The 26639-nt window shown below is 58.6% G+C and overlaps 1 protein-coding gene across 3 annotated transcripts in view; it reads right to left on the bottom strand.

Moving 5' to 3' along the window:
* KCNQ1 (potassium voltage-gated channel subfamily Q member 1) overlaps positions 1-26639 on the bottom strand; it is a 393190-nt gene that overhangs the window by 262524 nt on the left and 104027 nt on the right. For all 3 annotated transcript variants that reach the window (XM_039471158.2, XM_074401856.1, XM_074401855.1), the window contains exons 3-6: positions 11565-11691; positions 10932-11010; positions 10251-10347; positions 9429-9569 (exon numbers count right to left, since the gene is read on the bottom strand). In XM_039471158.2, coding sequence (XP_039327092.2) covers positions 9429-9569; positions 10251-10347; positions 10932-11010; positions 11565-11691 — 444 coding nt within the window. The remainder of the gene's footprint in view (positions 1-9428; positions 9570-10250; positions 10348-10931; positions 11011-11564; positions 11692-26639) is intronic.

The raw sequence follows: 26639 nt of genomic DNA, 5'->3' as shown, positions 1-26639 counted from the left end.
TGTCCTGACCGCACGTTCGCTTATGGTCAGGACGCGTCTGCAGAGGCTGTTCTCAGGCCACCTCCTGCAACTGCACCCAGAGCTCTCCCTGTAGTGCAACTGTCCTTAAGAGACACACACATCCTCCCTGTTCCCCCAGCCACACACGCAGTATGCACAGGAAGCTGTTTACGGCCAGGCCCCTTCAGTGGACCACCCGGCTCTGTGTACGTGGGCGTACACTCACAAACATGCCTCACACAGAGATGGGGTGCTCCACGTGTGCACACTGAAACATATGATGAACCGGTGTGCAAAGGCCACAAGACAGTACACGCACATGTGTCACATACATGACAAGGTCGTGTAAAAAGGGAGCTGGTCCCCATGTCCCAGCCTGACACTTAGGGCACGCTCAGGTGCAGACATTTGAACACAGAGCACACGGTGAAACCAGGCCATGGGTGAGGCTGACAGTAGCTGGCGGAGAAGGGAGCCTTGGGGGAGCCGGAGCCCCTCGTCTATAGGGCATCCTCCCCAGAGGGCCTGTACCCACATGCATAGGCTGGCCCACCGCTACCTTCCCCAGAGGGCCCAGGTTCCCTGGGGTGGGGAGTGGCAGAGGCAGACACAGGGCTGCAAAGTGGGTGGGGCACTGGAGACCCTGTGCCAGTCCTGCCCTGGGGAGTGACTCCCACCTGGCCATCTCTCAGCCCAGCGGGGCCCAGGGCCCAGGGGCCCAGCACATCCACTATTTACCAAGGCTACAGCAAGTCTGAGAAAGCACACACCATGGCTCGGAAACCAGCCTAGAAGGGCCTGGGCAGAGCGGGACCCTGGCCTATGCTGGCCTTAAGCTCAGAGGGCCCCTCCAGCCTGGACAGTGAAGCAAGAGGGCTCCAGAATCTGTCTGACCCAAACTTCTCAAGGGGACACTCACCCCTTCAGTATGATCATGCTGGCGTCCTACATGTTCATCCAGCAACCACCTACTCATCCCTCAAATCTGTGCCCGGGCCCACGCAGCCCCTGCTGATGCCCTGAGGCAGGGCTCACCCCTCCATTCCCGGCTCTGCCTCCGCTGTGCAAAAGGGCCCATCTCAGCACAGTCTGCCTGGCTGGCATGCACAGGACAAGGTCTCACCCTGTCTGGCATCCTCCTAGCACTAGGTCCAGGAGGACAAGGCTGGGGTGGTGGGGTATGGCGAAGCAGTGCCCATGGTGGGGTCAGGTACGAGAGCAGGGTTGAAGGGCTGTGCCCAGGACAGGGCTGAGTCTGTGTTCCCCAGGCCAATGTGCACGGATGATCTGCTGGGGACCAGGCTCAGGGATGGCAGCCCTCGCCATGGTTGGGGGCACTCCCGTGCCTAACCAAGCGTAAGCAGTGGGACATGCTCTTGACCAACACGCCCGGGGCAGGCGTGGGGGTCCCTGTCCTCCGGGAGCCGGACTTTCTGGAGATTTGCAGAAATGCATATTTTTATTTCAATAATATTTGTTTTGGAAAATATAGAAATTTTTCATAAAATTATTTATGAAAACATAATGGGTCTATTATTTTAACAAATTAATATGGAATCGTTTTTACATGGTTCCACTGTGTTAACTATTGATGGCACAGTGCCCACCCATGAGGCTTCTCTGTCGGGGATGCCAAGGGGCCCTGAGACCATGAGGTCTGGGCATGGCGGCCTCCCGAGGAGGTCGGGGGCAAACCCAAGACAGGCTGAGAGGCAGGAATCCGCCTGAGGAGAACCAGGCGCTGGGGAAGGCCAGCGACACACTTGTGTCTTGGGTGCTAAGTGTCAGGGGCACCAGCAAACCCAGGCACCAAGACAAATGGCACAGGACTGGCGTATTCAGCGTCGCTTTAATAATGACACTAAATTATTTTAAAATGTTTTAAAATCATGACTTTTTAAAAGAAAATGTCATATTTTGATTTACTTAAAAATGTAACACAGAAACTCCATGATGAAGGTGGAATGGGAGGGGGCTGGCCGTGGAGTCGGGGTCAGGTGAGCAGGTGAGCTGGCTACTGCTCAGGTACGACCACCTCCCAAACCTGGCCCTAAACAGATGAGAGCCGCGGAGGGTGGGGGCATCACCTCCTGGGGCCGAGCTGGGTGCATGTGGGCTCCTGCTGGCTGGTTGGCTGGGTGGTCAGTAGAAGGCAGGGGTGCCCCAGACGGGAGAGAAAGGCCAGCCCCAGAAGTGCTCCTGGGAGTCTGCCCACCGTGGAAAGCACACATGCAGCAGGACACAGCTCCAGGACCCTGCTCGCCTTTGCCTGGCCTGCCTGTCTGCCAGACGCGGCCCCAGACCCTCCTCCTCAAGTCAAGGAGGAAATGGCCCCTCCCTGCAGAGCGGTTTGTTTTTCCTGCACTGAGACACAAGCAGCTCAGGAATGGGCTGTTTTATGACCGCCGTGCTGGGGACGGTCCCTGATGGCCCGCCACCTGGAATGCAGACCCACATGCCTGTCTCCTGGGCCGCCACAGCTCCTTGCCAGGGCGCCGGCCTCATGAGGCACATCAAGTCACGCCCGTGGCAGGAACAGTGGGGGGCGAGTGGGGTGCCCACACCCCATGGTCAGAGCATTTCCCCCACCCCCCGCCCATGGGCCTGCCTATGTCTTCACTCCCGTGTGAAGGGGCGGGAGGCACTGGGGAGCTTCTATCCCAGCGTTCCACCCTGAGAAGCTGACACTGGGATTCTATTTTCTCCTTTCAGAAGCAGTCTCCTCAAGGCTGGCCTCCAGGGGAGGACGGAGGCCAGCCCAGAAACCTTAGTTCCAGCTCACTCCCAGAGCTCACTGGCCCAGCTGGAGACACAGTGGTCATTTGTCCAGAGGAAGGGGTGGCGAAGAGTGGGAGCAAGGGCAGCCCAGAGGCGTCACATCCCAGCTGGCACCCTCAGGTCAAGATTATGGAGAAGGAAACTGAGGCTGGGCAGTCACTGTGCTGAGGGATCCCCATTAGAAAGTGGCCGGGCAGATAGCTGGACCAAGGCCTGCAGGACCCATGTTCCCTGCTGTGACTCCTCAAAGGCAGGGGGCAAACCCGAGATGGGCCAAGAGGCTGCTTCAGCCACTGCACAGGCCCAGACCTGGCCCGGCCTTGAGGGCCCAGCCTGCCCGTGAAGAGGCACCCGAGGATATAGGTGGGAGAGTGCAGCACTCAGGCTCAGCCCCACAGCTCCAGAGGGTGGGGGGCCTCTGGGACATCTCATGTGGCCACAGCCACTCCCAGGTCGCTGGGCTGGGGCCCCAGCCACGAGAAGGCCCCTCATGGAGGCTCCGGGCCAAGGGCGCCCTCCCAGGCCTGGTCCTCTCTCTAGAGCCTGGCAGGAAGCCCACACAGGATCTCCCAGAGCTGCGCCCTCAGCCTCAGTTCCAAACACGCAGTAGGCTGAATGCACAGAGGTCCAGGCAGGTGTCCCCTCTCATGGCACGATGCCTGTCTCAGTGCTTCCAGGGGGTGTGGGACAATGCCCTGTGTGTGAGGGCCCACCTACCCGGCACCCTCACCTTGCCTGGCAGTCCTGCGGTTGCCCTGCTGGGAAGGCTGGGCTGGTACTGCAGCTCTGAGTGTGGGAGACAGTTCTCGCCCTGTCCATCTGGCCTAAGGCAAAGCCCCAGCCTGTTCTGTGCCTCAGTTTCCCCCTCTCAGGAAGGTGCACGATCACAAAACACTTCTCATGGGGTGCCTGCTGGGTGAGAGCTTGGCATGTGGCCAGTGTGTCGCTCACTCCTGGAATTTGCAAAGTGCTTTGGTGTCACTTGCAGACTTAGAGACCCGGTCTACAGCCTCAGTCCAGAGCCTCAGTCTACAGCTTCAGTCTAGTGCCTCAGGCTAGAGACCCAGTCTGGAGCCTCAGGCTAGAGTCTCAGTCTAGAGCCTTCTGGACCTCCGCTAGCTGGCGGGCTCTCTCCATGCAGAGCTCAGAGATGTGTACTCCTCAGGACAGGTCAGGCCAGGGCCCCTCTGATGTGGGTGACACTCTGGAGGGCAGGGCTGGCACAGGTGGAGGAGAGGGGCCTTGGGGGGTGGCCTAGGGAAGGGAGAGCTGTAGACAGAGGAAGGCCTCTGGGTGGGAGGCAGGACTGTCTCGGGCAGAGAAGGGTGGGGCCAGGGGTTCTGGGGCTCTAACAGGCCACGCACAGTCTGAGGGGACACCGAGCACATTCCAAAGATTCGCCCAGCCCCTGAGGGGCTGCCCTGGAGACTCCGGCCTGGCTCCCCGGAAGGGCCACTAAGGGACTGACGCTGCCATGTCGGGGTAGGGACAAGCCAGCAAGCTCACAGACACTCAGGGCAAAAGCAAACACACACCCCAAAATAAACCCGCTTCCTTTAAGCCGGAGAAAGTAAGTAAACAAACACAAATTCACGAGCGCCAGGCCTCCCCATCGCATGGGGTCCTCTTCTCACTCACAAAGCCTGGAGCCCCACACACAGGCTGGTGAAACTGTCAACACCCCCATGGCACTAGGCTGCATCCTTCCCGAGGCACAGCCAGGCTCAGCGCCTTGCCTGCAGGAGGCCCAGGGGACTGTGCCTGGAAGTCTCAGCTCAGACGTCACCTCCTCAGTGAGGCCTCCCTGCTCTCAGGCTGAGAAAGTCCTGCAGGGGCACCCTGGCGGCACTTCCCATAGGGGTTCCCACCTGTGAACCACCACAGGCCAGCCCCAGCTCACACCATGCTTCTTGGCCCTGACTGTGACAGAGAGAGCAAGACAGGGCTGCCCGAACCCCTGGCAGGGCCTGGCACAGAGCAGGACCACAAGCCAATGAGTCCACAAACAGAGGCCAGGCTCACCAGGAGGCCCTTTCGGTCCAGGGAAAGTCTCCGCAGCAAAGGGATGGGTGGCAGCCTCTGGGATTGCAGTCCTCATAGCAGCCCTCACAGTGGGCCCTGCATTGGCCCTGGGAGATGGACTGCTGTCTCCCATGTGCAGATGGAGAAACTGAGGCAGGCACGCGGTAGGCATGTACTCTGCCTCTGTCCCCAGGCCCACTCAGCAGGGCAGGTGAACTTGTTCCCCTTTGCAGGGAACTCCAGGAGGAGGAAGAACCCTGACCCGGGTGCTAGGTGGGGGGCTGCTCCTGTGCCTTGGCTTCTCCAGCTTTTCCTGACACCACTCCTCCCCTGGGCAGTGCCAACAGGGCTTGCCTGTGACTGCTTTGGAGGCCCTACCCTCACACACACCCCTGCAGCAGCCCCCAACCCCTCCAGGCCTTGCCCTGCCAGGGTGCAGTGTTGCCAGGGAGGCGGGAGTGTTTAGAGCCTCCAGGTGAGGAGAGAGTGAACGGCAGGCAGTCAGACTTTGCTTCAAAAGGTGGCTGAAATGTAGGCATGGGATTCCAGTTTTTTTACTCTCAATTCTAAATTTAGATGCAGAGGGGTAAACAGAGCCTGGCCGCCTCCTGTTTTGAGAGACCCTCAGGCACTGAACAGAGGAGCCCGTGTTTGCAAAAACGACTTTTCCCTCCACTCAAACTTTAACACAAACAAACGCATTTTGTTCGAAGGGCAAAGAAAAGTCTTAAATTCTCCCCAAACGCCTTGGCAGCCAGGGCGGGCGCCACACTTAGGGGATCCGGGACTTTTCACATCCAAATCAGGTATCCCCACCCTTCTCAGGGAAGGGGGCCGGAGGGGACACTCAGCCACTGAGTCGGCACCCTCACTGGACCACTGTGGAAACTGGTGGCCAGCAAGGCAAGGGACCTTCCAGGAAGTCCACCTAGGCCACCCAGTGTTCTAGGTGGCACTGCATCCCCCCTAATTTATGCCCACCTGGCCCCACAAAACAGGATCATATTTGGAAATAGGCTGTTTGAAGATTCAGTCAGATGAGCTCCTCCTGGATTCCCTGGCTGGACCCTCAAGCCGATGGCAAGAGTCCTTATGAGAGATGGGGCCTGACTCAGAGGAGTGAGGCCACCATATGCGGGGACGAATGGAGTCTCCAGCCTCTGGGAGAGGGGAGGGGAGGGGAGGAGAGGGGAGGGGAGGGGAGGAGAGGGGAGGGGAGGGGAGGAGAGGGGAGGGGAGGAGAGGGGAGGGGAGGAGAGGGGAGGGGAGGAGAGGGGAGGAGAGGGGAGGAGAGGGGAGGAGAGGGGAGGAGAGGGGAGCGGAGGGGAGCGGAGGGGAGGGGAGGGGAGGGGAGGGGAGGAGAGGGGAGGGGAGGGGAGCGGAGGGGAGCGGAGGGGAGGGGAGGAGAGGGGAGGAGAGGGGAGGAGAGGGGAGGGGAGGGGAGCGGAGGGGAGCGGAGGGGAGGGGAGGGGAGGGGAGGAGAGGGGAGGAGAGGGGAGGGGAGGGGAGGGAGGGGAGGGGAGGGGAGGGGAGGAGAGGGGAGGGGAGGAGAGGGGAGGGGAGGGGAGGGGAGGGGAGCGGAGGGGAGCGGAGGGGAGGGGAGGAGAGGGGAGGGGAGGGGAGGGGAGGGGAGGGGAGGGGAGGGGAGGGGAGGGGAGGGGAGGGGAGGGGAGGGGAGGGGAGGTTCTCCCTGCACCTTCAGAGGGGCCAGCCCCGCGTGTAAGTCGGGCTCCCGCCTTGAGAGCTCCTGCGTTTCTGTTGCTCTGGGCCCAGCAGTTTTTGGACTTGGCTGTGGCAGCTCCAGCACCCCCAGGGCGTGTCCCAGGGGTGAGGAGTCCACAGAGTCCGGGCGAGGCCTGGGGCAGATGCAGCATGAACATGAGAACGGCCTGGCCCTCGGGAACCCGCCCCCACCTGGTAAGGGCCGGTGGCAGCCCCGACCCCACGGACCCGCACCGAGGTGGAGCAGGCCTGGCTGCCCAGCGGCGGGGGCCGAGCTGCACTCCCTGTGGGGTAAAGGAAGCCAGGACAAAGGAGCTGAAAGAAAACAACTACTCAGGGCGCAGTTGCGAATTGGCAAACTGGCTTAAAAGCCCCCATCTGGGCTACCCCTTCTTTCGTTTCTCGAGTTCTGTTTGTCCGAGAAATGCCAGGAACACAGCCCATAACTCAGGCCTCAGGCGCCGCTCCCCCCGACAGCTGCAGGGCAGCTGAATGGGAGCTGTTTGCCCCGGAGCCCCGGGCGGCGGGGGGCCCGGGGCGACCAGGGGCGCAGGGCCTGGCGGGAACAATGGCCAGGCCAGGGCGCAATGGCCGAGGCTCAGGCTGCAGCTGACAGTGCGGGCCAGGGCACTGATGCCAAGCCGGGCACAAAGGGGCCGTGTTCCCGGCCAGCGGGCGGATGTTTGCACAGGTGTGGGAGTGGGAGGGCCGCTTTGCCGCGGGCTGGGGGGCTGGGGGGCTGGGGGGCTGGGGGGTAGCGTCCGCTGCCCACAGCTCCAGCGGGCGGCTGGGAAGGCAGGCAGGCCAGCACCGAAGGCTGGGTACCGCTTATCAGCCATGCAGGGGCCAGCACCCACTGGCTTCCGCCGCGCCGCTGGCTCCTCACTGCCCACCTCGCCACCAGCCTCCTGGGAACTCTCCTGGCTCTGGCAGTCCGTCCCTGAGCACGCCCTGCCCCATCTGCACTCACTGCCGGCAGGCTCCCGCCGGGGGCTGGGCCCTTCTGCCCAAACCTGCTCAGGCCTGCCACACTGGGGCCTTCGGGACACAGCCCCCCAGGAAGGCAGGCAGAGGCCGAAACCGGGGCCTGCCCCAACCCAGGAGCTGTGTCAGCATGCCCCTGCCTTCTCTGAGCAGTCGGGCACTTTGGAAGCTTCCAGAAAACCTGCTGACTCGGCCTACGTCAGGAGCCACTGCTGGGTGTCTGGCCTCACCGGAAAAGGCAGAGGGGAGGGAGGGGACACAGCGATCGTAGGGGCACGTGCCTGGCTGGGGAGCCACCGGGCGGCTTCTTGTTCTGCCTGGATGTGCTCTGAGGGTGGTAGGGGGGCCCCGAGAGCCAGCGAGGCTGGGCCTTTCTGGAAGGAGGACTCAAGGCAGACAGGCTGGGTCCTGGCACCGCCACCATGTGCTTCCCATGGCTGTCCTGCCCGCCCCCAGCTCCAGCCCCTGTGTGGCCCCCAGGCCTTGGCTCCCACCCTGTGCAGGCTTCAGTGGCCTCCTCCCAGCCCCCAGCCCCTGCTGCTACCATGATCCCATACGACCTGTTCTCGGGCCGAGTGAGCCCAGAGGGCAGGAGATGAGGGCAGACTCGGGAAGGGCTTGTGGCAGTGGAGCAGGGGACACCCCGTCACCTCAGTGCTGGGGCTTCCCGTACCACACCTAGGGCCACTCCCCAAGGTGTGATAGTGCCACCCTGGACCTTGGTGGCCTGTGGACGGCTCACCCGGTCCTGCAGCTGTGGGAGGAGAGGGGATGGAGTCACCCCCTCCCTGCACTCCAGCCTCTAGCCAGCTGCTCCCCTCGGGGTACCCACATGTTTCCCCCAGAAGCAACCCTCAAGCTCCATGTGTATATAAAAGCCAGTTTTCGCTGAAGGATTTGAAGGCAGCCACCAACTCCCACAGGGACACTGGCAGGCTGGGCCTGCCCCTAACAATGCCTCAGCCAGTATCCTCTGAGCCATGAGAAGCCGCTGCTGGGCCTACATGCAGGTGATATGGGACTTGGGTAGCCTGAAGCTCGGAGGACGTGCCCTGATTCCCACAGCTGTACCTCCGTGGTACTTCTCCCTCTCCCATGGGCAAGCCTGACTCCCTCCAGGAAGCCCCAAATACTTGGCCTGACACCCAGCCCACGCCCCCCATGTAGCCCCACCGAGCTTGGGTGGCTAGCGTTCCTCTGCAGGATCTGCCTGCTCACACTCGCTTCCCCAAGGCTCCTGGGCCACTCTAGGTGGCTGGAACCCACCTTCGCAGCCAGGGGTAGTCTCTGGGCCCACAGGCTGGGTCCCCGCTCCCCCTGGGCCCAGCTACACCTAGGTCGTCACTGCACAGGGCTCAGAACTTGCAGCCCAGCGTCCACTGGACCCACGGGATTTCTCTGCTCTCTCCTGGGGTCTCTTGAGCCCTCGTGGCCTTTCCTGTTTGCTGTTGCATGTCTGGTTCCTTGGGGACAGGGGTGCTCACAGGGCCTGTGTGGACCCTCGGAGACACGTGAGGCATGGGTCTGACCTCACCCTCCAGGGCCCCTGCCAGGGTGATGGCTGGGGTGGGCGCAGGGAACAGGGAGCCTGGGATGTCAGCAGGAGACAGAGCTACGGGGAAGCTGAGACCACTGAGCCCCCGACATGTGCTCCAGTGACCCCTCAGACTTCTCGCCGCTCAAATCTCAAAATCAAGGATGAGATGTTTAGAACTTCAGGACGGTTATGCCAGAGCACTTAACACAGTGTGGGGACCCGTGCAGGCAGCTCCAAGCACGGTTGTGTGGACAGGGGGCTGTGAGCGTGCAGGTGAGAAGCCCTGCCAGCAAGGCCTGACGTCTCCAGGCACCAGTACCCGAGTGTCCTCCCCCTCTTCAGCCCGGGGCGCCCCCACCCGCCTGCCTGGAAGTTTCTGACTTACCACCCCCCACCACAGCGCGTCTGCATAGCTGCCGAACTCCACGCGGCCCGACTCGTTCACTGCGTCCTTCTCAGCCAGGTACACGAAGTATGAGGAGAAGATGAGGCCCAGGAAGCCAATGTACAGGGTGGTTATCAGCTCCTAGGCCAGAAAACAGATGGTGTCAGGCTCCAGGCGCCGCGGGCTGGGAGCCACCTGTGCAGGCGCCTAAGCAAGTCCCAGCGATCACCGCTCCAGCATGGTGCCCAGGCACAGGGCCGGCTTCCGTATAACCCACTCCTCACAACCCTGGGAAGCAGCTGCTGGGGGTTACCCCCAGAGTGAGGCTCAGCCCTGGGGTCGCCCTAGGCCCACCGTCTGGGCCTGTGCTGGCTCCACTGATTGCCCGGCTCTCTTTCGCACCACGTGACAGAACCAAGAGTGGACCAGGACCCAGCAGATCCTCAGGGCGAGGAAGAGGCCCCTCACCTCACAGAGCCAGGGGCCAGCGCAGCCTAAGCCTGTCTGGGCGCGGCCCTTGGGAAAGGGGTGCTGGTAGCCCCGCCTGACAGGGTTCTCAATTTGCCTGGGTTTTTCATTTCTGTCGTTTCGTTTGGCCCCAGCTCAAAGGTGAGCACATCATCCATCCGCAGGCCAGGGTCACCGGCACCGGGTGGGGGTGACCCTGGCCTGGGGCTCGCTCTGAGATCCTGGGCCCTGTTCAGAACACTGAGCCTGGGCACCCAGGGCCACAACACATCCCAAGTTGTCCTCATGTGGGCTGCTCGGCCCCCTCCGTCCTGCCCCACCCTGGGCCCTGCAGCCCCAAATCAGGCCACGCACCTGGCGGTGGATGAAGACCACAGAGCCCAGGAGCCTCCAGGTGCCCCCCTGGCGGTCGACGTGCAACATCCTCAGGATCTGGAGGAAGCGGATGCCCCTGGGAAGGAGACGGTATGGGGCTGAGGGAGCAAGGCTGGGCTCAGGCGTCCACTCCGGGCCTGGGGGTGGCCGAGGCATGGGTGTCCCTGTCCTTGCTGGATGCCCACTCTGGGTGGGGAGGCTGGGTGGACCTCCATCCTGACAGGGGCCTTGGAATTTCCCTCTTAGGCACAGCCCCCCAGAGCCTGCTCTGAATCTGCTCACATAGTGCTGGGGCTGGGGGCCAGTCAGGTCCCTCCACATTCCCTCAGTCCCCAGACTGCCTTCCAGGGGAGCCCCTTGGGTCACCCCAGTTTGCAGATGAGCAGGCTGTGTGCCCAAATGGTCAGGTTATCACCAAAGTCCTCAGGGCTCAGAGGCGCCGCTGCTGGGCCAGAGCCCAGAGCTGCCCGAGGCATCTCCAGTCTGAGCCGTGCGCTCCATGCTTTGCCTGCTCCACCCACCCCAGCGCACGGCTCAGTGTCCCCAGGGGCAGCAGGCACCAGGGCACCTTGCATCAGAGCAAGGCAGGTGGGGTGTGAGAGCACCCACGGCTCAGGAGGGTGCTCGGAGCAGCAGGGAGAGCTCACAGCACAGACGCACCTGATGGCCGACGTGGCAAACACCTGCCCCTTGGAGCCCACGCAGAGGACCACCATGGAGGCCACGACCACGATGAGGTCTGTGGAGTACAGGGTAGAGGTAGCTTGTCATGATTGTCACCAGCCAGGGCTCCAGGAAAGACCGCACCCCCTGCTCTCGCGTAGGGAAGGGGCTTGCTGATTAAGTTGGTTAGGCCCTGATGATGGGGCACACGGGAACTCCTTGGACAGGGAGCCAGGCAGCACCTAAACTGGGAGACCCAACCCCAGTCCTGGCCACATGGAGCCTCCAGCCCAGGATGTGCCCTGTGCTGAGCCCTGCAAGGGGCTAGAAAGGGCAGAGCCTTAGGCCTGGACCACGGTTCTCAGGCCACCGAAGGCGAGTGACCCACCGTGAAGCTCTGCTGGGCTTCGAGGCTCGCTGGAATCTGCGAGGGACCAACCCCCACTCCCACCACCGTGATCAAGGTCTTAGTGCAGAGGTGGTGGGGGACTGCAAATGCTCTGTGCTGGGTCCCAGGCAGTCACCCCACTGCTGGCCTTGGGGTTCCCCAGTCCTCAGGGGACTCTCTGTTGGGGGTCCTTCCTGGTCTGGAAACCTGGGCGTCACCTCCACAGGGCAGGCATGACTCACCGATGATGGAAATGGGCTTCCGGGCAAAGCGCAGCCGCCCCCAGAGGCCCACGTACTTGCTGCGGCAGCCGGCCGACCAGAGGCGGACCATGTACTCCGTCCCAAAGAACACCACCAGCACAATCTCCTGCAGGGACAGAGTGGGGCTCTCACTGCAGGCAGGCTCGGCCTTGAGAGGCCTCAGACCCCGAGACGTGTTTGGACCCAGCTACACTGGGAGCCCCTGCTGAAGGACACCCCAAGAACAGCAGGCCCAGGTCCTGGCCCATTAGGGCGGGTGATGGCTGCGCACAGAGGCCCTGGAGGGCCGAGCAGCTTAAGCTCACGTCCACAGGCAGTGGAACCCAGGTGAGGCTGCAGCGCTCAGGCCAGGCCTACCTGGGCCAGAGGAGGCCCTATACCAGGAGCCTCGGGAGCCCTCCGTGAGAAGCACTTTCCCACAAGCTCCAGCCCCGGGTAGCCTCACAGCTGGTCTTTGAGCCTGGTGTACTGGGGTGGGGCAGCCTCTGGACCACTTTGCCTTTACAGGGAGTCATCTGCCCCCTCTACGCCCCCATGCCTCCTCAACTCCACCGACACCAGAGGGCAGAGGTTCCTGGAGGAGTAGGAAGACGACCCTCAGAGCTGGATCCCACCTTCTAGGCACAGAAATGGGTACCTGGGCCTCAGTGTCCTTGGCTGTAAAGTGTGGATGCAGCAGTGGCAGGCTCAGCGGGCATGGGTGGGGACTTCCTGCCCAAATGCAGCTTTCGTGTGAAGTGTGGCCCACTGTGACACTGAAAGCACAGTGGCTGCCTGCAGGCTTGCACCCCACACCCAGGCAGCCAGGGTGTAGGGGAGGCCCTCAGGGAAGGCATGTGACGCTGGAAGATGAAATCAGCCCCCACGTGTGGAAGGTGCTAGCCACACAATGCCACGAAACCACAGGCATATGGCGTCTCAGGCTTGCTTCTGGCAAATTCCTGCCTGTCTTCCCTCGGAAGCTGGGCCCAGGAGGGGATTTCTGCTCCCACTGGGTGATGGCGGCTGGCCTTGCTCCCATGCCACGCCCCCATCAGAGCGTCCACTATGAGTGGTCGGCTGGACACTGCCATCGCTGGCTTCCAAATGTTATTAATTGAGACAGAATGATACACCAACCGGTGCGTGTTTGGGGCAAGGCCAATGGCCAAGAGGAGACACAATGGGAACTTAGCTGCTTTCCTTTTGCAAAATGTTTTTGGCTCATGGTGTCAGATCCTTCAGGGGTGAGGGCGTGTGCAGTCGGGTGCATACAGGAGACGGCAGGGGTGTGAGGTAAAGGGTCTGGACACTTGCGGGCTCCGTGGCCTCATGGGGGGTTCAGGTCCCACCTTTGGCCTCAGCTTCTGGGGACAGGAGCTTTGGCTGAGGTCTGGCTGAGCTCCTTAGGAAAGAGGCTACCTTGGTCTTATCCACCCCCATTTCCCAGGCCCCAGGACAGCACCTTCTCCGGCCAGTGCTCAACATAGACATACTGAAGGAATGGATGAAGAAATGAATGAATATTCCAAAGAGCCGGCCTAGAGCTCTCTGGTAGCAGGAACTCTGTCTCGTTAGTTTTTGCTTCTGAGAACCTGCCCCGTAGGGAGGCGGGCCTGGACACAGTAATGCCTGCCTGTGTTTGGTCATCATGAAAAAGGCCACAGAAACACGGAGCTCCGAGTCCCCGAAGCTGAGACAGTGCCCATGGTGGCATGGAGGCCGGCTGGCCCAGCCTCTGGTGGCCTCGGTGGGGAGGCATCGCAGCTCCCAGCCCAGCTCTGCTGACCCATACGCCACCTAGCAGACTGGCCCTTAGCAGGGTTTTTCTTGTTTAGATGCACTTTATTTTAATTTTTAATTTTTGTTTTTGAGACAGCTCTGTCGCCCAGGCTGGAGTGCAGTGGCATGATCTCTGCTCAATGCAACCTCTAGCTCCCAGGTTCAAGTGATTCTCCTGCCTCAGCCTCCTAAGTAGCTGGGATTACAGGCACACACCACCACGCCTGGGTAATTTTTTTTTTTTTTTTTTTTTCAGTAGAGATGGGGTTTTGCCAATGTTGGCTAGGCTGGTCTCGAACTCCTGACCTCAGATGATCCACCCACCTCAGCCTCTCAAAGTGCTGGGATTACAGGTGTGAGCCACCGCGCCCAACCTTGTTTTGATGTACTTTAAAAATTACTTAAATACCTTCTCCAGCCATGTTCAGGCAGGCCTGAGGTGCTAAATGTGTCTTAAGTTATACCTTTAAATAAGCAAGCAACCACTGGGGATTGCTGTAGATAGCTGCATGTCTTTCTAATATTCTCTTGACCTCACACTCAGGGAACCTGTTTAGAGGCTGGCCTTCCGAGATGGCAGGACTCCTGCCTTGTGGGACATGGTGATAGGAACAGTTAAAAACAACGCTGATCCCCAAATCTGGCTGGAGGGAAGGCGGTGCAAGGTCTCTTGGCTGGGGAGGCCCCGCTTGTCGGGTTAATTAGGCTGGTGCTGCTGGCAGGCCAGGAAGGAGCCAAGGAAAAGTCCCTTTACCATCTCTAGGCTGGAAACAGCCAGATGGAATGTTTGCTCAGAGATAAAACTATCTCCACCACCATCAGCCTCCAACGCTTTCCTGGGCTGTGCAGGACAACGCCGGGGGCCAGGGCCGCCGTGAGACCCCAGGTTGCTCACACGCATCTGGGAACGGGGAGGAGGGGTGGTCCCCCACGCCATGCCGTGGCCTATTCCCAATTCAGGGGACCACACCCCTAATCTAAAGCAGGCTCACAGAACGGCAGGCCCGCCTCCCCCTGGCTCCAGCAGTCTAGACCCCAGATGCGTGATGCCCTAGCCACCCTCCTCACTCTGGGTTCATCTGTATTTGCCGACTTGGCCCTGAGCTCCAAAGGTGAGCTAAAGAGGTGTCAAGCTGTTCCCCAGAACCTGCAAGCGTTCGTCACTGCTCCCTTGCCCCCCTTGCTCAAGCAGCTGCCATAGCTCCTGCTGTCCTCACTGAAGGTGGGAGTCTAGGGCTGTCCCCGAGGCTGCCTTCCCAGGGGCGCACAGCCCAGTCTCCTCCAGAGCCTCCCATGGGCCCCACGTGCTCCCCGTGCCTGGGGTGCCCCTGCCTCCTCAGGGCTCTGTGTCTGGAGTGCTCTCTCCCTCCGCCATTCTGTCTCCGGTTTCCACCACCCTCCTCAGGCCAGCTCAGCACCCCCAGCCCCAGCCCCAGCCCCTCTGAGAGCCCCATCCGGCACACGGGCAGAACCAGGGGTATTTTCCGACTCCCCGATTGATCACAGGGCCAGCCCCAGGGCCTCTGAGGGGCACCCAGCATCATCCAGCCCCACAAAGCTCCTGTCACAAGATCTATGTGGCGCCAGCGAGCCCCCCGGGTCAAGGATGAAGTGCCCTGGGACGCTGATGGAGTGCGGCCCTGAGCCCTGCCCCACAGATACGAGGAGAAGAGCCGTCCTTGGTCTCCACTGAGACCACAAACAGACCAAGGGGACAAAGAGGCCCCTCCTTCCCTGGTCACCCTCCTTCAGACTGAAGCAAGGCCGCCTCCTGGCTGCGGATGGTTTCGCGGACAAAGGGGCCTCAGGGCTGGGCACAGAGACATGCACAGAACAGACACAGACCAGCGTCACAGGGTGGTGGCCTCTGTTCACGTTTTACGGAGAAGGAACGTCAGGCTGGGAGAGGTCAGGGCACCCGCAGCTTAGGGGAGGAAAGGCGGGTGTCCATGGCAGAGAGAGCCCCCCGGGGCAAGGTACAGGCATCCTCAGGTATGGGAGTGAACATGGCAGGAGGCCTCCCTCCAGGCCAGCCATGGAGGGCTGGTCAATCTCACCACTGGGGGCCACATGGGCATGGTGGTGGTTCTGGAAGCGGCCCTGTTGCTCCCAGATGACTGGGTGCAGGCCAAAGGCTGAAGGACCCTTGGCAAAGGGAACCTAGACATGAGGGCCCCAGGCTGTAAATGTGGCCCTAGGAGGGAGAAGGCACCCAAGAGGGGCTCCAGAGCCGCCAGCTCTGCCGAGGGACAGGAAGGTGTCTAGACCCTGTGGGGCGAGGCAGGGAAGACAGGCCTGGGCCTCACATGGCTGCCAGCCCCACCAGCCACCCTGCCTCTGCCTTGGTGGTCATCCAGTGGGCAGCTGGGCAGCTGGAGAGTTGAGTCTGGCCTGGAGGGAGGGTGTGGGTGTGACATGGCCCCAAGGTGGGTGCAGGCACAAGAGCCGCCAGGACCACAGCACCCCCTTCCTCCAGACCCAGGGAGGGGCTGGGCACGAGGACGTGCGGGGTCAGGAAGTCAAACCCTGTGGGTTCTGCCCTCCCCGAGACACCACCACAGAAGCAACAGAAAAGACACGTGAAGTGGGAGGAAACCCTGGCTGAGGCCCCTGCCACTCCACAGAGGACGCACGCGTTCCACTGTGTGCTCTTCTGGCAAGGCCTGGAAGCAGATCTGTTTCTGGGTCTTCGTCCCCCAAAACAAGATAGGCCACGGGTCCTGCCCACAAGCCGGCCATCCCACTCTGTACCCCCAGCTCCGCTCCACAAGTGTGAATCCATGTCCCTCCCGGGGTGTGTTACACGTTGGCTCTCCGGGGTATTATTTGTGTGATTTAAAATCACTTTTTTTTTTTTTTTTTTAAAAAAACAAACTTCCTAGCAACTCAATTTTTTTTAAATAGGCCAAGGACTTGAACAGTCATTTCTGTAGAGAAGATACACAGATGGCCGACAGGCCCACGGAGAGGCACTCAGTGCCACTAATCATCAGGAAAACGCACAGCCAGACGACAGCAAGGTGCCGCCTGTCAGCCGTTAGGGTGGCTCCCACCCCAAACAGAGGGGTGAGCGCTCCCAAGGATCCGGAGAAGTCGCGGCCTCGTGCTTGGGTAAATGTTGCTGCCGTGGGATACGTGAAAACATGGAATGACAGCCACCGATTTTGCTGTGACCCTAAAACTGCTCTAACAGTCTCTTCAAATAATATGCCAGAAAAAAACTATAGAGTTATTGTATGACCCAGCAATTCCACTCTGGAGTCTGTCCCCAGCCTCTTTAAAGGAGAGCCACACACACCCATGTCCACGGCAGCACATTCACAAAAGCCAAACAGAGCGAGCAGCCCAGGGTCCCCCGCCGCGCCCATGGAAGATGTGGTCCCTCCATACAACGGCATGGGATTCAGCCTTAAAGAGAGAGAATTCTCACACAGGCAGCAACGTGGAGGAACCTGAAGACATGAGGCTCAGTGAAATGAGCCAGTCACACAAGGACAAAGGCTGATTCCACTCACATGAGGTGGCCACAGTCATCAAATTCACAGAGGTAGAAAGTAGATGGTGAGTGTCAGGGGCTGGGAAGGGGGAGTGGGCAGTGAGTGTTTAATGGGGACACAGTTTCATCAGTTTTGTGAGATGAAGAAAGTTCTAGAGCTGGCTGGTGGCGATGGTCACACTGAACTGTGATCTTAAAAAGGATTAAAATGGTAAAATATATTTTTATTTTATTTATTTTATTTTGAGACAGAGTCTTACTCTTGCCTAGGCAGGGGTGCAGTGGCACCATCTCCACTCACTACGACTTCTGCCTCCCAGGTTCAAGTGATTCTCCTGCCTCAGCCTCCTGAGTAGCTGGGATTACAGGCAGACACCACACCACACCTGGCTAATTTTCTTGTATCATTAGAAGAGAGGGTGTTCCACCATGTTGACCAGGCTGGTCTCAAACTCCTAACCTCAGGTGATCCTCCTGGCTCGGCCTTCCAAAGTGCTGGGATTACAGGCATGAGTCACTGCATCTGGCCCTATATTTCACCATATTGTTAAAGGAGAATGTGGTTGTCAGGAACCAGGAGAAGGGGCATGGGGATGGTTTTCCTTTTGAGGTGATGAAAAAGTTCCGGAACTGGGGACACACGTTGGTTGCACCATCTTGAGAATGTACTAAATGCTACCAAATTGCACACTGTGAAATGGTTGAAATGCTGAATTTTAAGATTACGTGTGTTCTCTGATGCCGAAATGAGTCCCTGTAGGGGCCCTGGCCCACGGTGGTTAGTCACCTGGGCTCCCAGTGCCCAGGTGTCCCGAAAGGATTCTGCTGGCCTTCAGGGCCCCCCAGCGGCCTGAGTATCTGCCTCACTCCATCCAGCTGCGGTCATCTGCAGCTGTCCTTGAGCCTTTAGTTCTTAATCTTCACCGACTATTGTTAGTTCAGCATTAAACAAAATAGCTAAGCAGAAGCCATTTGTCAATTGCAAAATGGCACGCAGACCTTGAGCCCTCTCAGGATGAAGGCAAAAAACAAATACCAGGCGGTGCAAAGGGCCCTAGCTGGAAAAACACAGGGAAGTCGTAAAATTCCTCCTAATCTTGTTTCATCGGAACATTGACAAGACATGTGTTCAATGGATCTCAGTGCCATCCTTCACAGAGGGTCCTGGGTGCCAGCAGGATGCCCTAAGGCACAGTCACCGCCTCTGACGGCTTCACTGTTGATACTGAAATCTTGTCCTCTGGCAGACAGACAGTGGGACCCTCACCCTCAACCCAGAGGAAGTCAGTGTGTGGTGCAGAAGGAGAATGGAAGCTCAAGGTCACTCAGACGGAGGCACGTGGCCCTGCACGCAGGCCGGCCCCATGCTGGTTTCCGGTGTTGTGAGGTGACGGCGGCACAAACAGGAGATCTGCCCAGAGCCGGAGGGCCAGCAAGGGTTTAGCAAAGCAGGTGCTTATCTGGGATTTTTAGTCTCCAAGCTCACAGAGGGGGAAAGGTCACACATTGGCTTAAACGTGTTGCAACCAGCCATGGCGCTCTCTGAGAAGGCTGAAGGTCGGCCCGGCCATCTGATCTATTGTTTTGCTCTTATCAGTCGGTGAATCTGCATCATTGCGAAGATTTTCTGGGTTCAATGTGTTTAGAAGTTCCAGGCTGCCGGAACCACATGATTTAGGACCTTAGAGAAGGTCCCTGGGCCCATCAATCACAGGGGGAAGATCGCAAGGCAGCCTGAAATAACTGGTTCTGACCAGCTGCGCTCACATCCTGTCTTTCTGCATGAAATATATAATTTTTTTTTTTTTTTTTTACTAAACAATAAAGGAAGCTTCACAGACCCTTATCGTGAGGACTTAGTGTCTCTGACATTACGCTTCTACTATCTCCTTTGTCTATTTTGGTGTCTCTGATGTTACTGCTCTACAATCTCTTTAAAGGAAAATTAATTTTAAAGAGGCTGGAAGATGAAGATTAAATACCAAGGATCAGAGCTGAGCTTCATGGAAGGAGCCAGGGTCAAGGACGCAGAAACACAGCCAGCCTTCCAGGCGCCCCTGCAGACTTAGGCCTGGGGACCTTCCACTGGAGCCAGGAACTCCCCCACCCCCCAAAAAGACGGAGATCAGTGTTCACACTTTTTAGGAGACAATATGGCCTTATCAGGCCGAGATGGGGTAGACACAGGGGCTAGGCTGGGGGTGCTGTGGGGACCCAGGGTTAGGATTTCGCCTCCCCCTCCCCATAGCTGGGAAGACAGGGGTTGGGCCTGTGCTGAGCCAGGCGCTTCCCTGTGGGGGCAGTGGTCCCCCCAGCATAGAGCCCGCCTGGCGGGCTTTGGGGCCAGCTGTTCCAACTCCACACCGGCCCAGCCCTGATAAGCCACAGAGAGAGCCAGCCTCGCGCTCCCGGGAGGGTCAGCTGGCCGGAGGGCGATGCAGGCACTCAGGCAGCTCAAAGCGCCCTTTGTCCCAGGGCCTGCCTGCGGCCAGCTGCTCCCAGCCGCCAGCCTGTGCTGAGAGCCTGTGGGCCCCCCGGTGACGTGCTGGGCACAGCTGGGGCCCTCAGTCCACACTAGCCACCCCCCTCGCCCCCACTCCCCAGGAAGCACGAGTCCCCCACCCGCCCAATGTAGCCTGGCCTGGGGCAGGCACCACAGTGGGGCCAGCCAGGCCCACGTAAGATGCACAAGCCACGGTGCTAAGGGTGACACAGTCGGGGTCCGGCTTCCCTGTCCCGGTCCTGCTGCTGGGAGGCTGACCCTGCCCTGCCACAGCTCCTCTCCTGCCAAGTGTCCCCTCAGTTGGGGCACAACTGGGGTGCCACACTGAGCCAGCCTGTTACTCTGGGGCTACCGCCCTCTGCTCGGCTGCTTCCGCAGGCCGCATGGAACATGCAGCCTGCGACCTTGATGGGGCCCTCCATGTCCCTGCCGAAGCCCTGGCCGCCTGAGTCCCTGGCTGCTCAAGACCGCAGCCACCCAAGGTAGCCTGGAACAGGCCCACTTCCTCAGAGGGGGGGGCCTCTGTGCCCCTGCACAGCTGGCTCCAGGCAGCCAGGGTTGGCACTGGAAGTATGGTAGGGGGTACCTGCTACCTTGGCCAGGCCCCCTGAGAGCCCCCTGTCCCACACATTAGCAAGAGAAAGGATGGCTAAGCAGGAGAAGGATGGGTGCAGGACAGGAGCGGCCTGGGGTGAGGTGGCACCCCCATCCCAGGCAGGGGACCCAGACGAGCAGCTCAGCCACTCTGAGCTCAGCGTCCATGTTTGTAAAATGGGGGCACCAGCAATACCCACCTCCTAGGGCTGTGGAGAGGGCCCAACGAGAACAGAGTCTTGGGCCTGTGGAAACGCCGTGGGAATGGGGTAGAGGGAAGGTGGGGTTCCATGTGCTCAAGACAGAAGCGATCTTATTGAGGGGCAGGGTCTGAGCACAGTGGGGCAGAGACTCTCACACAGGAGAGCCCCGCTGATCTGACGCCTTGTCCCGTGCTGGCCCGGCTGCCTGGAGCCCCCCACGTTACCTGGCCTTTCTGGCCGTAGAAGTTGCTCCCTGTCCACAGCTCCAGCCTGAGTTCCTGTCTGTCCCGCAGGGTGCCACTCAGCCTTACCTCCCCGCTGTGAAGCCCACCCCTATCCACTGCTGCCTCTGCCCGGGACTCCTCCTTTCCTGCAGGTCTGTTCTGGTCCCCCCAGGGCACCCTAATGCCTTCTCCACCTACAAGCCCAGTGCTGAGACCAGCTCACTACCCACCCTGTGCCCAAAAGCCTGCTGAGAAACTTCAGGCCGGGGACAGTGTCTCCCTCCCAGGCACTGCCTTGTGGGTGGAAGGGGAGGCTGAGGGGCCCATAAAGACCTGCACACCCCCACTCTGGACATCAACCCTGTGTTGGGGATGCCACCGTCTCCCCGAAGGCTGCACATCACCACCCCTCTCCGTTCCCCCAGGGCGGACATCATTCCCTGCTTCCCAAGGCTGGACGTCACTCCCCCTCCCCGCCATTGTCTGAGATGCTGCTGTCTCCCCGAGGGTGTACGTATCCCCCTCCCCTGTGCTCGGAACACTGCCGCCTCCCTGCAGGGTCCCTTGAGAGCGCCTCCTGGTCTGGCTCTCCCTCCCTGAAGTCACTGGAACACTTTAGGGGTCCTGGGCCTGCAGGAAGACACACCCAGGAAGCCAGCGGAAGCTACACACCAGGCCCCACCCTGACTTCCCATGGGACCCCAGAGACAGAGGGAGGAAGGAGCCCCTGCCCAGGAAGGGGGCAGGAGAGCCCCAACCACAGGCCTTCCCTCAGCTGCCGGCCATCTCTGACCTTCAGAGCCATGGCGGCCAGCTGCTCTGTGTACTTGTCTCCCGGTTAATGACTTTGGGGTGACTCTGGGAGTAACGGGGCCGCTTTCCCTCAAGAACTAGCCCCACCAGCCAGCTGCCTGGGCGTCCCTTCTCCCTGGGGAGCCAGAGAGGCAAGGGGCTTGCTGGGTTGTCACGGGGACGGCTGTTCCCATCCACCGGGCAGCCGGGCCCTGCGAGTGGGCAACAGCTGTCGTCTGGTCCGCCCGTTCCGGATACCATCCCGACAGGCGGCGTGAGGCCTGGTGTCCCCTGTGGCCTGTCTGGGGAGACTCTTGGGAGGCTAAAACCTCAGGAGCTGGCTCTCCCCCTGCCCCGTGCTCTACGTCCAAGTAGCCACAGGGCATACTCCGGGTGTTGACAAGATCCAGCCTTCCTGCTCATCCCTGGGCCTGCGGCCACCCCTAGCCTGAGGGGAGCCATGTTCACACATTTCCCAGCGACCCTCCAGGCCCAGGGGCTGATTCCATGAGGTCTTGGGTGTGGAATGCATCCTCTCCACCAGCTTCCAGGAAGCACCTCTGGGAAGACTGCCTGGTGGGCTTTCAGAGAGCGAAGAAAGTACAGTATTTTGCTCGAGAGACACCCCTTGAGCAAACCCTCCCTGCGGGCCAAGGCTCCGGTGACCCCTCTTGCTGAGCCGGTGCCTCCAGCCCTGCCTTGCCCCGTGTCTGCAGCTGTGGGAGGAACTGCAAACTCCGACATTTGTCACGCAGGTGCCTCGCCGGGGTCTGAGCAGGAGGCACTCGAGGCAGCCGGCCCCTGTGTGGGTGTAGCGGGGGAGGGGTCAGCTCAGAAAGGGACTGGGACCACACCCTGGGCCTAACACATTCCTGGGCCCATTATCATTGGGGCCAAATCTTTCCCAGGACTGCTGGCTTCCGGGCCTTGGCCTCCGCATGAAGGCTGCCCACCCACGGTGGGGAGGAGAGGGGGCCTCTCGGTAATTTTAATTTCATATATACTGCTGGTGCCTTACTGGGGCTGACTACAGTTACACGCGTTTCAGGCGGTTTAATGAGGTGCCTCCAGCCCTGGGACCCAGCTCGCTGCACGAGCCAGCGGGGTGGGGGTTCTCGAGCGCAGCCCACTTCCTCCCGCACCTGGGTGTTCTCAAGGTCAGGAGGCGGACACAGGGTGCGGCAGCCACCCGCCACCTGCCCAGGGTGGGAGAGGCAGATGGCGCTAGGCGGAGTACCCACAGGCTGGCCCATCTAATCTCTGCCCCGAACCAGGCTGGTTAGCAGATTCTGGTGAAGCAAAAACTATGTGGGCCCCCCGCCCTCAGACCCTCAGCGCACTGAATCAATCCATCACCTGGCAAGGGGTGAGAACCTGGGAGGCACTCAATAAATGTGTTCGCTTATACAACCTGCAATGCACATTACTTTATTATTTTCAGGCAATAGATGACTTTCAACCCACGTGGGGGACAACATTTGCAAACGCAGTGGAGTCACCAGTGAGTGAGACGGGCACTGGCATGGAATTTACAAAATGAAAGCATCTACAGTCAGTGCTGGGGACAGCTGGGGTGACGTGTGGGCTGGGGCAGGCAGAGGGGCCTTGGTCTCATCACACCCTACTCGGCCCACACTCCCACGCCCATCTCCTCTTCTTTCTGGCTATTCAGGAGAGTGTTCTTAATTCTCAAATAGTTAAGGGTTTTTTCTTCCTCAATCGTTTGTCATTTATTTCTCATGATATTGGGTTTTGATCAGAGAGCATGGCCAGTTAAATCTCAATTTCTTGAGGTAGGTTAGATTTGATTATAGCCACATGAATGGTTGGTTTTGTAAGTGTTCTGCAGACGTAAGGGAAAAAAAAAACCACTCCATTATTAGGATTCTAAGTTATAGTGCTGGTTTTAAAGCACAGTCCTGAACTTCTTTGCCAGTCCTCCTGGATTGAACCTGGGCTCTATGGCACCTGCACTAGGAGGATACGGCCAGGTGGCTCTGCAGTCCCCGGCACTGCCTGTCTCCTGGACTGTTCATTTCTGGAACTGAGATGGGAGGAATCCATGCAGCCTTGGAGAGGCCCTGAGGAACAGGAGCCTGACCAGCCATGTTGGCACAACACTGTGGACCTCCAGCCCCAGCTGATACCATGCAGAGTGGAGATGAGCCGCCCCACTGAGCCCTGCCAGACTGCACACTAGCCAGATCAGGCGTGATGCCTATTTTGAAGGTGCTAGATCTGTGGATGGTTTGTTACGTGGCTATATGTAACAAGAATAGGAGTCACTTCAAATTACTGTTAGAATCTAGAATTTCTCATGATAATAACATTTAACCATACATGTCCTCACTTGTCTTGTGCCCACTAGGACCTGTCCTGTTCTGGAAGAGGCACATTAAATCTCCTCCTATTATCATATTTTACCTTCCTTGTAGATTTCCAATAGTTCTTGCTCTATATATTTTAAGTTGTCTGATGCCTTAAACATTACAGCCACATCTAACAGCGCCTGATCTCATTCACGCGGGTCTTATTTGAGCTTCAGTGTGGATATGAACCCTGATCTCCCCATTTTCTCTTTTCTTCTTTTAGCTGGCAGCTTCTCAGCATCTCTTTGGCTGCTCCTTGATTTTTCAACCACCCTTTATTGCTTCGCCTTACTTAATTCTACCGAACAATGTATTTGTTAAAAGATAACAGATTTTGTTATCATTTTCTAAAAGCAGCTATGGCAGGGCCTTCTGTCTTTTGTAGAGGAATTCAGGCCCTTTACATTTGGTGTGAATGGGAATACATTTGATCTGACTCTTGCCGTCCTTATATTTGCTATTTGACTCTGTTGCTTCTCTCTTTTGCTTTGAGTTATTTAATTGGCCAACATAGTATCCATTTTCTTATCTCATGAATTTGAGAGTTTCACTGAACTCTCATTGCACTGGTTCCTTAAACTCATAAGCAAGTCTGCTACTCTCTGAAGACAGTTTCCACTGTGGTGTGTTCCCTAAGGCTTTCTCCTCACTCAGATAAGAATTTGCCTGTGACTGCATTTCATCCCTCTCCCCTCACCCCCATCAACGGCTCTGTGGGTGAATCAAGCAACCTCCAACATTGTTTTCATAGTTTAGAACAGGGCTTGACAAGCTTTTTCTCAAAAGCCAGATAGTAAATATTTTAGGCTTTGCAGGCCACGCGATTTCTGTTGCAACAACTCCAGCAGACAATTTTGTGCTGTTATAGCAAAAAGCAGCCAGAGATGAGCCCTTCACAAGAACACGTGGCTTGTGCTAATCAAACCTTATGTACACAAATCAGCAGCCAGGTTTTTAGGTTATGGTTTGCAGACCCTTGGATTAAAGAATCCGCTGACAGGTACGCGTTCCTACGGGCTGAACGGTCTCTCCAGCCCCCACAGATTCGTATGCTGAAGTCCTCCCTCCAGCACACCTCAGAGTGCGACCTTGTTTGAAACGGGGTTGCCACAGATGCCATTAGTTAAGATGAGTTTGTTAGGGTGGCCCCTATTCCCATATAACTGGTGTCCTTATCAAGCGGGGAAACCTGGACATGGACTTGCATGCCGGGAGAACACCGTGTGGAGGGGAGGCAGAGACTGGGTCGATGCATCTACAAGGAACCTTCCCAGCAGCTGGGAGAGGCCTGAACACTCGCCCTCACAGCCTCAGAATGAACCCAGCTAGCTGGTACCTGGATCTTGGACTCCTGGGCAGGCAGGGGGCTGTAGCTGGCACCCTGGGGCTCCAGGTCATCAGCAAGCCCAGGCCAGAGGTCTGCTGTTCTAGGGTGCCAGGAGAGGTCCAGGCCATCAGCCTCTGGGCCTGAAGCTTCCCCTCCTAGGAGAAAGAGTGTCCTGTCTCTCTAAGAGGTCCATCAGTCTACCCCTGCCCCACTCCACCAGAAAACCTGGTCTCTGAAGGCAGAACTCAAAGTGCCAGTGGAGGCACTCCAGGCCGACGACCAGCAGAAGGAAAGACCAGGAGCAGGAAAATGTGGGTGTGTGTGGGAGGCACCCAGGGCTCTGCACAGTCAGAAAGCAGGTGGGGCTGCCCACCCATCAGGCCCTGAACCCTCTGCTGAGCCCCACAGTTGGCAGCTGCCTCCCAGGAATCATACCCAGGGCCCCGCACACACAGGAATGGCCCAAGCCGGCCGCCCTGCAATTTGTGGTGGGGGAGCCCGTGGCCCGGAGACACCCATGTCTGGCTGCAGACACCATTAGCCGCCCGGCAGGCAGCTTTACACGTATTTAAAGCAAATCCCCCATCTTCCCCAGGCAGGGCTATTTCTGTCTCCCGGCCAGTTAAACGGGGATTTACTTTCAGCTCAGGAACCCCACTGCTGACGGCTGCTAACCCCAAAGTCGGTGCACCCCTCTGATCACTGCCTTAGCTGGAACTGGGATGGAGGAGAAAGGGGTGGAGGGGGGATGTTACTTTTATCTGCCAGGAGCCCAAGCTTCTAAAAATGTCTCGTTTAAGAATTTCACCAACATTAGAAGTTCAGCAAACCAAAGAGATGAGGGGCTGAGCACCCTTCCTTCGACTTGGGTAGGTGCTGAGAAGGCCCTGCTGCTACCGCCGGGTTGAGCCCTGTTTACTTTAGCAGAGGTTGACGAGCTACCAGCAAGGCTGGCCCTTCAGGGGCCTGCACGGTGCTGGGACCAGAAGACCCGCAGTTATTAAAGGCTGCACTGTTTCGTGTGCGTGTGGACGTGTGTTGGCGCGTGTGTGCATGCGGGCCTGTCTCGTCTGTTTATGGACTGCTGGGTGCCTCACTCTGATTCTGCAAATCTAGAGATTTTAATGACAGGCGGTGAATTTAAACAGTTTTTTTTTCCCCCTTTCAGGAATGTTTTAAGGGATTGAGAGGAAATTGTGCACGGATTTTGCTGTTTTAAGAGCTAATATGTGAACAACTTCAGAAGGATGTATGTTGTTTTAGGGCTGGAGTTTACACAGTAAACGGGAGAGTCAGAAGCAGACTTGTCATGGATTTGTAGGGCCCGTCTTCTTAAATTTCATTCCTTTGAGAAGGGGCTGCCTTCCTGGGGAGCAAAGCTGGAAGGAAACAGCAAAAGTCTGATCTTCGTCCCCCGTGCCCCTCCACCGGGTCCTGTTGCAGAATCCCTGGGAGGCAGTGCCCAGTGGGATGGGCAGTGGCAGAGACTGCCCAGCCCAGACCCCCTCTAAGGGCATGGAGGAGAGTTCTCCTGCAGATGGCTGCATTCGGAGGTCTGCAAACCCCACAGCCCCTAAGCTGTTCAGGAAAGACATCGCATCACAACATGGTCTTGTTTTCGAATTTGTGTTGGGGCTTCTGCTCCCTGGGCACACATACCTTCAAAGACATGAACTATCAAAACCTCATCAAGAAGAAACAGACAACTCGATGGCCCTGAATCTACTGACTTTCCAATGACAAACTTTCCCACAAAGAAAACTCCAGGCCCAGATGCCTCTCTAC

This window comes from Saimiri boliviensis, chromosome 6 (assembly GCF_048565385.1).
Source record: "Saimiri boliviensis isolate mSaiBol1 chromosome 6, mSaiBol1.pri, whole genome shotgun sequence".
In the NCBI taxonomy this organism is placed as follows: domain Eukaryota; kingdom Metazoa; phylum Chordata; class Mammalia; order Primates; family Cebidae; genus Saimiri; species Saimiri boliviensis.
Note: the sequence above shows the minus strand (reverse complement) of the source record. Positions and strands in the feature narration are given on the sequence as shown.